The sequence below is a fragment of the Manis pentadactyla genome, chromosome 3 (assembly GCF_030020395.1).
Source record: "Manis pentadactyla isolate mManPen7 chromosome 3, mManPen7.hap1, whole genome shotgun sequence".
NCBI lineage: Eukaryota > Metazoa > Chordata > Mammalia > Pholidota > Manidae > Manis > Manis pentadactyla.
In genome coordinates, this window is record NC_080021.1 from 106,558,846 (window position 1) to 106,572,592 (window position 13,747).

At 41.1% G+C, this 13,747-nt stretch overlaps 1 protein-coding gene across 1 annotated transcript in view; it reads left to right on the plus strand.

Annotated features, from left to right (window-relative positions):
• Nucleotides 1–5,775: 5,775 nt before the first annotated feature.
• The window catches only part of ST8SIA6 (ST8 alpha-N-acetyl-neuraminide alpha-2,8-sialyltransferase 6), a 135,389-nt gene continuing 127,417 nt past the window's right edge, over nucleotides 5,776–13,747 (plus strand). The window contains exons 1-2 of the mRNA XM_036889034.2: nucleotides 5,776–5,904; nucleotides 6,242–6,340. Coding sequence (XP_036744929.2) covers nucleotides 5,804–5,904; nucleotides 6,242–6,340 — 200 coding nt within the window. The 5' untranslated portion in view covers nucleotides 5,776–5,803. The remainder of the gene's footprint in view (nucleotides 5,905–6,241; nucleotides 6,341–13,747) is intronic.

A 13,747-nucleotide genomic window follows, 5' to 3' on the forward strand; every position in this document is an offset into this window, starting at 1 on the left:
TGGTACCACTGCAGCACATCTGCCACTCATTTTTGTGCACCCTGAAAATGCACTGTGTGACAGGAGCTGATGAAGAAATGCCAGCCTTCCTGCAGGCAGACAGCACTGGGGCATATTCTGTGAGGCTCATCAGGGAATCCCTGGCATGTCGAAACCAAACACCTACTGAGAAGTGTTCATGTCACTGTGTACTTTTACCCTGGCTTTCTCTTCTCTGCTCTATGTTTTCCCATTTTTTTTCACTCCTGCTCCCAGGGACTTAATTTTAAAAAACTACCTGCAAGCTTTCCTTTTGAAGGTTGAGTAGGGAGACGTAAGCAAAGACAGCCCATTACATAGTTTCCTTGGACTGAACTCCCATTTTTCTTGCTTTAGTCCCTACCTTCAGGTTTGTTCTGCTCTAGTTTGCCAATATCTCCAGTTGGATGCTTAAGTCATTGATTTTAGGTTTTTAAACTTTTAATATATACATTTAAGACTATACATTTTTCTGCTTTCACTACAGCCCACAATTTGATATGTTGTCTGTTCATTATTTGTTTTGTCTAAATATTTTCCAAGTTTAATTTAATAATTAAGATGACCTCTTTGACCTATGAAATATTTGAAAGTGTGTTTTAACATGAGGATGCTTGTATTAACCTTTCTATTTTTAGTTCTAATTTTCCTACTTTGTGTTGAAAGAATATGCACTCTATTATACTCATTTTGCAGGACTTGTTGTGACTTGTTCTGTGAAGTAAAATATGGCCAGTTTTCAGAGGTATTCTAGGCTAGCTTGAGAAGGTATGTTATTTTGGATTGTGTTGTTCAGTCCAAGTTTTTGCTAACTTTTTGTGTTCTTGAGAGAAACATATGCTGAATCTATTCAATTTGTGTTGTATAATTTGAGGTTATATTGTTCCTTGTCCCATACAGATTCAGAATTGATTATCTCTACTTAGTGAGTTGTGCCTTTTATTATTATAAAATGACTTTATTTTTACTAATACTTCCCACCTCCATCTCTGTTTTTTCTCATACTGTTTCAGCTTTCTTTTGGTTAGTATTTCTTTTGTATATCATTTTAAACACTATTTTCTTCTTTTCTGGGTCATTTTATTTTTGTCTAATATGTAAGTTTCTTTTAACTGGGAAGTATAGTTTATTTATGTTCACTATGATAGCTGACATATTTTAATTTATTTATACCATCTTATTTTGTGCTTTATTTTTGACTTCTATTTTCCCCTCCCTTCCTTTTCTGTTTTTTACTAAATGGGTTGATTTTCTGCTGTTTCCTGTTGTAAGTCTTGTTTCAACATACAGTCCTCATTTTCCTTTTTATTGGTTATATGCCTTTCCTTTTTTTCTTATGTTTTGCAAAGCTTTTGCATATTTTTTTCCTGCTTCCCCATCTTTGAAAAAAGTCATGCCTGTTTCTTTCTGCTACTTGCCAGGAATATTGTCAATCGAAAATCTTTGCCTGTCCTTTTTCATTTGCCTATTTGTTGAAGCTTAGTTTTGCATAAGCTTAGGCTTGCTTTTGGATACTTTCTGGCTTAGTTATTGATCTGCTTGTAATTCAGGTGCTATGGCTTGATGGGGTGGTGAAGAGAAAGTGAACAGAGATATATGGCAGGTTTGCATATATTTTCTCTGCACACTCTACCTCCACTGCCACTCTGTTGAAATGACTGGAGCTCTGCCCAGTCTTCCAAAGTCTGGAATTATGCAGGATACCTTGGGAGAGAGCAATTCAGTACAAAAACCAACAGCTCAAGGGCCTTTTATTTATTGACTGGAGAACAAGGGCTCATTTTTCTTTGGTAAATTGACTTGAATCAGTAGCTACAAAATTCTTTTGTGTTATCTCACTTCAAAATTAGGTCTCTAGGTCATCGTTCCTCTGGCTAGAAAGCTGTATTCATTTAAAATGGAAATATTTGTCGCCATCTCTCCTTTAAGTCTGCAGCCTTGGCCATTCACACCAGTTGCTACTCATTTTTTTGTGTGACCTACTCCCAGCTTAGGTCTTCCAAACTGGGTATTAATAGAGCCTTCAAAATCTTTTCCATTTTTTTCCCCATAAATCTGAGTCATAAATAGGGAAATGAGTCTTGAACTTGGCATTCTTGCCCAATCGGTTCACCTTTAGCAAGAATTCTTGGGGGTTTGTGGAATGGGATTGTGACCATTTTATAGTTGCAGGATTAAATAGTTTCCATTTCTCTTTTTGGTCCTTTATGATCTCTGGGTTTCAGGGAGAGGAGTTTTAGAAGTTTGACTGTTTTAGACATTAAAAATATATTTTATACTGTGAATAATAACTTATTTTTTGTGTGATTTTACTTATATTACAAATTGGATTTCATACACACACACACACACACACACACACACACGCACACACACACACACACACACATATATATGACCTATATTGAATTTGTGTATCATCCTAGGTGTTTTATCTTTAAAGTTAGAATTATTTTATACACAGAATTTCCTCAATTTTTAAATATTCAATTAGCAGTGGGCAGTATCTGTAATGACACATATTTGAAAACATAGCTCCTTGATACAGGGTTGCTGATTTCTTGATGTTAGTCCTACTTTTATTTATATCCTATGCTTTATTGAAAATATGTAACCTTGGTTATACTATCCTTATGAATTTCCTCCCTGAAGGAATAGTTTAATATTTATGAATGTGCTATTGTTCAGCAGTCCTCACAAATCTCTAATATTACTAAAACCAATCAAGCAGCTTGAAGACATTAGAAACCACTCTTTATAGACAGGGAGATAAAAATGTCACCCAAATAAAGGATAAAATTATTTGAAGCATCAGTTTTCTGTGTTTCTCAACAGCATTCCTTTCTAAAGCCTGTATGGAGAGTTCCCGCTCGTGTGTATCTGTGGATATAGCAGACACTTGATATTTGGATTTTTCTTCATGAATCCCCAGATCCGTGCATCTGGAAATGTTCAAAACCTTACACCAAAAATGAGAACCCAGCCTCCAGAAGGTTTTCAATCATTTACATTTTTTATGTACCCAAACTTCCCAGTCAGTTCTTAAAAACTTATTTTATGAAAGTAAGGACATTCGTTATGATAATTAAAGAATACCAAGGGCAAAATGAGAGGCAAGTGCTGGCTGGGCTGGGTGAGCAAGGGGGGTTTGGGTACCACCTTGGGCTTCTCCGCACACCAACCTGAGTTTCTGCATTGATTCTGTGCCTCAGCAGTTTATCTCAAATGACTACATGGCATAGATCTCTAGGGTTGTTGGGCAGATCTGCTCATGTTAAGTTCCCAAATACACAGTTTTCCAGTATTGGTTCTATGGCAGATAATATTTAGGGATCATGTTTTTGTCAGGGTCTTTCCTATCAAGGATACGCAAGACAATTCATATTTTACCAACCCAAGTCTTCAATTACCAAGCTTGTGGTAAAGTTCTCTACTGTCAAATGTTAACACTTGGTTCACAATTCCCATTGCAAATTTACACTTGGTTTTCCAATAAAACTGGGCTTTTGCAAGTCTCCTGCTGAAAGCCACTACCTTGATAAAAAGTAACTCCATTTGTAGCAAGGGTGTTCAGGGAGCCCAGTGCAAGGCTGACTCTTCTGCTATCGCCTTGAGCCCAGCTGTGCTGAAATATTAAACTTCAGTAAATTAGGTGAAATTACAGCTCCCTGGTTGGTACAATAATGCCCTTTTCTTTTTCTGCAAACCATCTTCTGAATGAGCTGTCTACACAATTCTGCTTTAAGAGAAAGAAAATTTCCCAATCCAGAGTTTTGAGTTTTTCATTTTTGAGATAACTGTGCCATATCCTACTCAACTAACAGAATGTGTTAACTTTCAAACACATACAATTGGATTATTTTATTATTTTAGTACTATCTGAATATACCATTACTTTATTATGCTATACTTGGATAAGCAGCTAGATTCCTAAAAGTCAATGTTATGTAAAGGTAGCAACTTTTTCTTTATTGATAAATACATATTTTATAGCAATTGTAAGCCCTATGATCTTTGTTACCACTGCCAAGCTCTGCCTGTTGTGGTGCAAAAGCAGCCACAGATGATACAGCCCCATACCACCCCTGATAATACCAAGGAATAGGTATTTGTGAGCTATGGCAGGAAATCATATTTCCAGTCACATATTTTTTTCAGTTTTTTTGTTATTTTTCTCTTTACAAATAGTATTAGTTCCAAGGTGTTTTATTCATTGACCAAGTATTTATTGCTCAACTACTGTGTGCAAAGTGCTGGTTTGTTTTCAATTGAATATTTTTAATTAGAATAAATGCAGAATTACTAGAAGGGGATTAGGCAGCCTTGTATTTCTCATCTTGATATGTTATTTTTCCAGTGACAAAATCACTGGTGACAGCTTTATTGAGGGGTCTCGTCAACTTGCTCAACCTATGACTCTCACACTGGTGTTTTGGAGTTAAGATTTTATGCCTCTAGGAGACTCCAATTTTATCAAGATACTTGCAAAATGGTAGAGTCCAAGGGTTGCTTTTGGAAAAATTTCAGATCTGTATGAGAGTGAATAATAGTTCAATGAGCCCCCATGTAAGTATTATAGGGTTTATGGTTTATTGGTATTCCTCAAAGGTCCAGAGTAAGGAGCAAAACCTAGGGAGGTTGCTCAGCCAGAGCTTGGGCAATCTGTGGACCAAGTGTGGATAGGTTAGATGAGGGGTGAAAAAGGAGGGGCTCACTCCCAAATAAATAACTGGGGAGCCAGACTATATCACACTGCCATGGGATCATTCTCCCACAATAAATGGGATACTAATAAAGGAGATGGTAACCAAAACTATTTAGACCAGAGGTCTGCCAACTTTTTCTGAAAAGGGGCAGATACTAAATATTTTATGCTTCGTAGGCCCTATGATCTTTGTTACCACTGCTAAGCTCTGCCTGTTGTGGTGCAAAAGCAGCCACAGATGATACAGCCCCATACCACCCCTGATAATACAAAGGAATAGGTATGAGGTGTTCCAATAACACTAATTACAAATCAGGCAGGACCTGAATTCTGCCTGCAGCCAGTAGTTTGCTGACCCCTGAAGACTGGCCCCTGGAAACAGATCCTCTGTGCCTTTGAGCCTGCATTTAAGCGAGGGGAGGATATCCCTTCCTTTTGGTGCTGGGGTACGCCCAGCGACTACCAAGGCCCCAGCAGCCTTATGCGTGGGCCGATCCGGCAAAGCGAGTACAGAGCACACAGTTTTAAAAGTTTTTGAAGTGAGGCCGTTCTTCTCTGCTCTGCTGCCTCACTAAGTCCTTGCTCTCAACCACAGGATCAGAGTCAGTCGTGGTGTGTCTGGCTGGGCTGCGTGGGCCTCGGAGAACAACACGCGGGCACTGGGGAGCAGGTGAGGGCGCAGAAAAGTTGCAGCCCAATCAGCACGGAGTCCAGCTCCCGAGTCCCAACCTTCAGGTGACCCCGCGCGGCGGCGGCGACGGCCAGAGCCCGCAGCAGCTAGGAGCGCCTTCGGGAGGAGACGCGGCGAGCTCTGCGATCGTCACCGCCACGCGAGCTCCGCGCTCACAGTCCGGGGCCGAGCGGAGGGGCGGGACTGCCTTGCCCCCCCTCGGCGCCGACACCGCGCCGCCCGCAGCGGGGCCCGCGCCGCGCGCCGTCGCCGCCCCTGCCCCGGGAGCCCTGGAGGTGTGCGTGGCTGCGGCCGCAGCGGCGGCGGCGGCGGCGCGAGCGGCGAGTCGGGGCCGCCCGGGCTGCGCGTCGCCGGGGCAGCAGCGGCGGCGGCCGCGCCCGTGGCTCAGGATGCGGCCGGGAGGCGCGCCGCTCGCTCTGCTCGCCAGCCTGCTGCTGCTGCTCCCGCTGCGCCTGCTCTGGGGCTCCTTGGCCGCGCCCGCGCGCTCCAGGTACCCGCCCGCCGCACCCGGGCCGCTCCACTCGCGCGCGCAGACTTCGGGCCACTGAGAGGACCCGCCGACGGGCGGCGGGGGCGGAGAGGGAGCGGCCAGGCTCGGCGGGCTCCAGCGGGCGTCGCTCCGGGCCAGCGAGCTGCGAGGGCCCTGCCGTCGGGCTCCCAGCCGTGTCCCGGGCTCGCCTTTCGGGACCCTCCCCAAGCCTCTAAAGACTCCGGTGGTGGGGGCGGCACCGGGGAACCTGGGCCCGGGAGGGCGTCCCGGCCAAGCTGCGGGCGCGTGACCAGCCTGCAGCGACGTGGAACAACTTAGTTTTCTTCTGGCGGTGCAGGCTGTCTGTGGAGGAAAGCAGGGAGGCCACGCACAGCACCACCGCCGCGAGGCGGACGCTCAGGAGCCCGGCGACCCCGCCGCCGCGCCCCACGAACAGGTACCTGCGTCCTGGGCGGCGGTGAGGGCTCGGCGGCTGCACCCGAGGACTCGCTTCGAGTTGTTGGGCAGGGACCACATGATTGACTGCGTGTGTGTGTGTGTGTGTGTGTGTGTGTGTGTGTGTGTGTGAGAGAGAGAGAGAGAGAGAGAGAGAGAGAGAGAGAGAGAGAGAGAGAGAGAGAGAGAGAGAGAGAAAGAGAGAGAGAGAGAGAGAGATTGAGAATGTCTGTATGTGTTACACACACGCGCAGCCGTGCAACTCCACACATTCCTTCAACACCCTCTCCCTGGAGAGATTCTTGGAACCACGGGAGATACTAAAACAGCTGCCCTTTTAACAAATGTGTGCTGAGTTCCCCTGCCGGATGACGCGTGTTGTGAAAACCCAGAGAAGAGCAGCTTAGCCTGTCGATGGAGGCATTTGGTTGGTTTGCCTTTTCTGTCTTCATGCTTAAAGTGCACCGGTGTGAGATTCACGTTTGGGAGAATTCTGTGTTCGCGGTTGAGGATATTTTTGTCCGTAATGTATGTAAACTTAAAATTACTCCTTTTCACTCACAGAGATATTTTTCCATGTGCAATAATTATTTGACTTTACCTTTTTTTTCTGATCATAAAAGTAACATATGCTTGTTGCAGAAAGTTAGGCAATAGAGATACATTACAAATATTCCTCAGAGTTTCACCACCCAGAGATCATATTAAGGTTTTGGCCTTTATTTTTGGTAGTTTTTCCTATATGAGTATGTTTTAAAAATATACTTAAGATTATACTTTGCAGTTGCATTCTGCCTTTTTTCCGAAGAAGTGTCATTTTTTCCCCTAAACGTTGATTTTGATTGTTCTGTAATTCATCTTATCAATGTACCATAATTTACTTAACTGTTTCCAGTTTTAGACATATATATTGTTTCCTGTTTTGTTTCATTTGCTATTAATGATTCTGTTAAGCACATCCTTATATGTTCATCTTTATATTCATTTTAAATTAATTCTCCAGGATGGATTGATAGAAGTTGGATTATTACATCAAAAAGTATGTACATTTTAAGTTCCAAACACATATGGCCAATTGCTTCCTAGAAGAGTTGAATCAATGTATGTTCTCACCAGCAGAATGTGCTGCTTCATGCCTCAGCTTTGCTATTATCATGGCAATTTTGTATACTGTCTCTTTTCCCCTTTCTTGTGAATCCTGCATATTTTTGGCTCTTGGACCATTTTAAATCTTCTGAGTGCATGACTCAAGGCTCTTGTGTGGCTCCTGCAAGGTCATAGAGGGGTCTGGGAGAGCCTGGAAGAATTCTTAAAGTTCAGGAATATTGTGTCTCCCCAGATGTTGCTATTAAAATTTCACAGCATATTAGAGGCACTAAGAAATCCTGGACTAACAAAGCTTCTAGGAAAGATATTTGTCTGTAGTTTTATTTATTTTATTTATTTATTTATTTATTTTTTAAATAATTATTTTTTATTGAAGGGTAGTTGATGCACAGTATTACATTACATTAGTTTCAAGTGTACAACACAGTGATAAAACATTTATATACATAATTCTAGGTTCCAGCTATCACCCTACCAAGCTGTTACAATATCTTGACTATATTCCTTATGCTATACATTACATCCCGGTTACTTATTTATTTTACCATTGGAAGTCTGTCCTTTTTTTTTTTTTTTTTTTTTTTTTGTGAGGGCATCTCTCATATTTATTGATCAAATGGTTGTTAACGACAATAAAATTCTGTATAGGGGAGTCAATGCTCAATGCACAATCATTAATCCACCCCAAGCCTAATTTTCGTCAGTCTCCAATCTTCTGAGGCATAACAAACAAGTTCTTACATGGAGAACAAATTCTTACATAGTGAATAAGTTACATGGTGAACCGTACAGGGGCAGTCATCACAGAAACTTTCGGTTTTGCTCATGCATTATGAACTATAAACAGTCAGTTCAAATATGAATACTCATTTGGTTTTTATACTTGATTTATATGTGGATACCACATTTCTCTCTTTATTATTATTATTTTTAATAAAATGCTGAAGTGGTAGGTAGATACAAGATAAAGGTAGAAAACCTAGTTTAGTGTTGTAAGAGAGCAAATGTAGATGATCAGGTGTGTGCCTGTAGACTATGTGTTAATCCAAGCTAGACCAGGGCAATTAAACATCCACGTATGCAGAAGATTTCTCTCAGAACAGAGGGGGTGAGGTTCTAAGCCTCACCTCTGTTGATCCCCAATTTCTCACCTGATGGCCCCCCTGCGACTGTGCCTGTCTTAGGTTGTTCCTCCCTTGAGGAATCTTACCCGTCTCTGGCTAACCAGTCATCTTCCGGGGCCATACAGGGAAATGTAGAGTTGGTAAGTGAGAGAGAAGCCTTATTGTTTGAAAAGGTTAGCTTTTTACTTCTTTGCATATTTATGCCCTGTGGCTTCTATGCCCAGCATTTGTCTTGAGGTATCTTTACCACTTGGAGGAGTTATGATACTCGGTAAATTTGATATGAGGCACGAATTCTATTTAAGGGTTGTAATTAGGAAGGAAGAAGAAAAGCTATAGAAGTAGCAGGCGGAAGAGAACATGGGAAGATTGATTATTTCTTTGACATATCTTCTTGTAGAGTAACTTCAGCGTATATAGGTTTTAAGCTACTACTTAAATTGCGCACACACATTAACATAATAGGAGTATAGTTACATAACCAAAGCATATCTGTAATTACCAGCCATCTCCAGTGAAACCAAGAAAACCATTAAGGCACCTTAGGCATTTGTGAAAACTTATCTATGATATGGTGCATATTGTCCAACTGAACTTGAACAGTCTGAGAGAAATCAGACAAATTAAAACAACCCATTCCTGGGGACTGTTCACATCCCATATGTTCTTTTAACAGTAAATAGTCTGTAGTTGTAAGAGTTTGGAGCGCTACAATTTGCACTTCTCCAAATTCTTGGTTGAGTTCCAACAGTATAGATCCAGTCAAATTTGTTGTTTTACTGTATGCACAGGCCAGCTTAGATATCTCCTTCCTCATTCCCATGGCAAGTCCAGGAACTGGTGGGATGAGTGCATCTACAGCTGTAGCAGTGCGTGGATCTTTGTTGGGGTTTTTTGATGATCATCTTCTGGCATGAGTCTTCCAGAGAGTGCAGATGTTGGAAGTTCTTTTTCATATCGTATCTTAGTTCATTTTCGGGGTAGCCCAATTAGGCTTTGATCCTCTGTATAAACACAAACAGACCCTTTGCCTACACTTTTATATGCCCTTTATACCCTTGTGTAGAACTCGTTGGAGGTTACCACACAGGAACTGCCCTTTTTTTTTTTTTTGCTTTGTTTTTGGTATCACTAATCTACACTTACATGACGAATATTATGTTTACTAGGCTCTCCCCTATACCAGGTCTCCCCTATAAACCCCTTTACAGTCACTGTCCATCAGCATAGCAAAATGTTGTAGAATCACTACTTGCCTTCTCTGTGTTGTACAGCCCTCCCTTTTCTCCTACCCCACCATGTATGATAATCTTAATACCCCCCTACTTCTCCCCCCCTTATCCCTCCCTACCCACCCATCCTCCCCAGTCCCTTTCCCTTTGCTACCTGTTAGTCCATTCTTGAGTTCTGTGATTCTGCTGCTGTTTTGTTCCTTCAGTTTTTCCTTTGTTCTTATATTCCACAGATAAGTGAAATCATTTGGTATTTCTCTTTCTCCACTTGGCTTGTTTCACTGAGCATAATACCCTCCAGCTCCATCCATGTTGCTGCAAATGATTGGATTTGTCCTTTTCTTATGGCTGAGTAGTATTCCATTGTGTATATGTACCACATCTTCTTTATCCATTCATCTATCGATGGACATTTAGGTTGCTTCCAATTCTTGGCTATTGTAAATAGTGCTGCAATAAACACAGGGGTGCATCTGTCTTTCTCAAACTTGATTGCTGCGTTCTTAGGGTAAATTCCTAGGAGTGCAATTCCTGGGTCAAATGGTAAGTCTGTTTTGAGCATTTTGATGTACCTCCATACTGCTTTCCACAATGGTTGAACTAATTTACATTCCCACCAGCAGTGTAGGAGGGTTCCCCTTTCTCCACAGCCTCGCCAACATTTGTTGTTGTTTGTCTTTTGGATGGCAGCCATCCTTACTGGTGTGAGGTGATACCTCATTGTAGTTTTAATTTGCATTTCTCTGATAATTAGCGATGTGGAGCATCTTTTCATGTGTCTGTTGGCCATCTGTATTTCTTTTTTGGAGAACTGTCTGTTCAGTTCCTCTGCCCATTTTTTAATTGGGTTATTTGTTTTTTGTTTGTTGAGGCGTGTGAGCTCTTTATATATTCTGGACGTCAAGCCTTTATCGGATGTGTCATTTTCAAATATATTCTCCCATACTGTAGAGATCCTTCTTGTTCTATTGATGGTGTCTTTTGCTGTACAGAAGCTTTTCAGCTTAATATAGTCCCACTTACTCATTTTTGCTGTTGTTTTCCTTGCCCGGGGAGATATGTTCAAGAAGAGGTCACTCATGTTTATGTCTAAGAGGTTTTTGCCTATGTTTTCTTCCAAGAGTTTAATGGTTTCATGGCTTACATTCAGGTCTTTGATCCATTTTGAGTTTACTTTTGTATATGGGGTTAGACAATGGTCCAGTTTCATTCTCCTACATGTAGCTGTCCAGTTTTGCCAGCACCACCTGTTGAAGAGACTGTCATTTCGCCATTGTATGTCCATGGCTCCTTTATCAAATATTAATTGACCATATATGTCTGGGTTAATGTCTGGATTCTCTAGTCTGTTCCATTGGTCTGTGGCTCTGCTCTTGTGCCAGTACCAAATTGTCTTGATTACTATGGCTTTATAGTAGAGCTTGAAGTTGGGGAGTGAGATCCCCCCTACTTTATTCTTCTTTCTCAGGATTGCTTTAGCTATTCAGGGTCTTTGGTGTTTCCATATGAATTTTTGAATTATTTGTTCCAGTTCATTGAAGAATGTTGCTGGTAGTTTCATAGGGATTGCATCAAATCTGTATATTGCTTTGGGCAGGATGGCCATTTTAACGATATTAATTCTTCCTAGCCACGAGCATGGGATGAGTTTCCATCTGTTAGTGTCCCCTTTAATTTCTCTTAAGAGTGACTTTTAGTTTTCAGAGTATAAGTCTTTCACTTCTTTGGTTAGGTTTATTCCTAGGTATTTTATTTTTTTGGATGCAATTGTGAATGGAGTTGTTTTCCTTATTTCCCTTTCTGTTGGTTCGTTGTTAGTATATAGGAAAGCCACAGATTTCTGTGTGTTGATTTTGTATCCTGCAACTTTGCTGTATTCCGATATGAGTTCTAGTAGTTTTGGGGTGGAGTCTTTAGGGTTTTTTATGTACAGTATCATGTCATCTGCAAATAGTGACAGTTTAACTTCTTCTTTACCAATCTGGATTCCTTGTATTTCTTTATTTTGTCTGATTGCCGTGGCTAGGACCTCCAGTACTATGTTAAATAACAGTGGAGAGAGTGGGCATCCCTGTCTAGTTCCCGATCTCAGCGGAAATGCTTTCAGCTTCTCGCTGTTCAATATAATGTTGGCTGTGGGTTTATCATAGATGGCCTTTATTATGTTGAGGTACTTGCCCTGTATTCCCATTTTGCTGAGAGTTTTTAGCATGAATGGATGTTGAACTTTGTCAAATGCTTTTTCAGCATCTATGGAGATGATCATGTGGTTTTTGTCTTTCTTTTTGTTGATGTGGTGGATGATGTTGATGGACTTTCGAATGTTGTACCATCCTTGCATCCCTGGGATGAATCCCACTTGGTCATGGTGTATGATCCTTTTAATGTATTTTTGAATTCGGTTTGCTAATATTTTGTTGAGTATTTTTGCATCTACGTTCATCAGGGATATTGGTCTGTAGTTTTCTTTTTTGGTGGGGTCTTTGCCTGGTTTTGGTATTAGGGTGATGTTAGCTTCATAGAATGAGTTTGGGAGTATCCCCTCCTCCTCTATTTTTTGGAAAACTTTAAGGAGAATGGGTATTATGTCTTCCCTGTATGTCTGATAAAATTCCGAGGTAAATCCATCTGGCCTGGGGGTTTTGTTCTTTGGTAGTTTTTTGATTACCGCTTCAATTTCATTGCTGGTAATTGGTCTGTTTAGATTTTCTGTTTCTTTCTGGGTCAGTCTTGGAAGTTTGTATTTTTCTAGGAAGTTGTCCATTTCTCCTAGGTTTCCCAGCATGTTAGCATATAGGTTTTTCATAGTATTCTCTAATAATTCTTTGTATTTCTGTGGGGTCCGTCGTGATTTTTCCTTTCTCGTTTCTGATACTGTTGATTTGTGTTGACTCTCTTTTCCTCTTAATAAGTCTGGCTAGAGGCTTATCTATTTTGTTTATTTTCTCGAAGAACCAGCTCTTGGTTTCATTGATTTTTGCTATTGTTTTATTCTTCTCAATTTTATTTATTTCTTCTCTGATCTTTATTATGTCCCTCCTGCTGCTGACCTTAGGCCTCATTTGTTCTTCTTTTTCCAATTTCGATAATTGTGACATTAGACCATACATTTGGGATTGTTCTTCCTTTTTTAAATATGCTTGGATTGCTATATACTTTCCTCTTAAGACTGCTTTTGCTGTGTCCCACAGAAGTTGGGGCTTAGTGTTGTTGTTGTCATTTGTTTCCATATATTGCTGGATCTCCATTTTGATTTGGTCATTGATCCATTGATTATTTAGGAGCGTGTTGTTAAGCCTCCATGTGTTTGTGAGCCTCTTTGCTTTCTTTGTACAGTTTATTTCTAGTTTTATGCCTTTGTGGTCTGAAAAGTTGGTTGGTAGGATTTCAATCTTTTGGAATTTTCTGAGGCTCTTTTTGTGGCCTAGTATGTGGTCTATTCTGGAGAATGTTCCATGTGCACTTGAGAAGAATGTATATCCCGGTGCTTTTGGATGTAGAGTTCTATAGATGTCTATTAGGTCCATCTGCTCTACTGTGTTGTTCAGTGCTTCCGTGTCCTTACTTATTTTCTGCCCAGTGGATCTATCCTTTGGGGTGAGTGGTGTGTTGAAGTCTCCTAGAATGAATGCATTGCAGTCTATATCCCCCTTTAGTTCTGTTAGTATTTGTTTCACATATGCTGGTGCTCCTGTGTTGGGTGCATATATATTTAGAATGGTTATATCCTCTTGTTGGACTGAGCCCTTTATCATTATGTAGTGTCCTTCTTTATCTCTTATTACTTTCTTTGTTTTGAAGTCTATTTTGTCTGATATTAGTACTGCAACCCCTGCTTTCTTCTCACTGTTGTTTGCTTGAAATATGTTTTTCCATCCCTTGACTTTTAGTCTGTACATGTCTTTGGGTTTGAGGTGAGTTTCTTGTAAGCAGCATATAGATGGG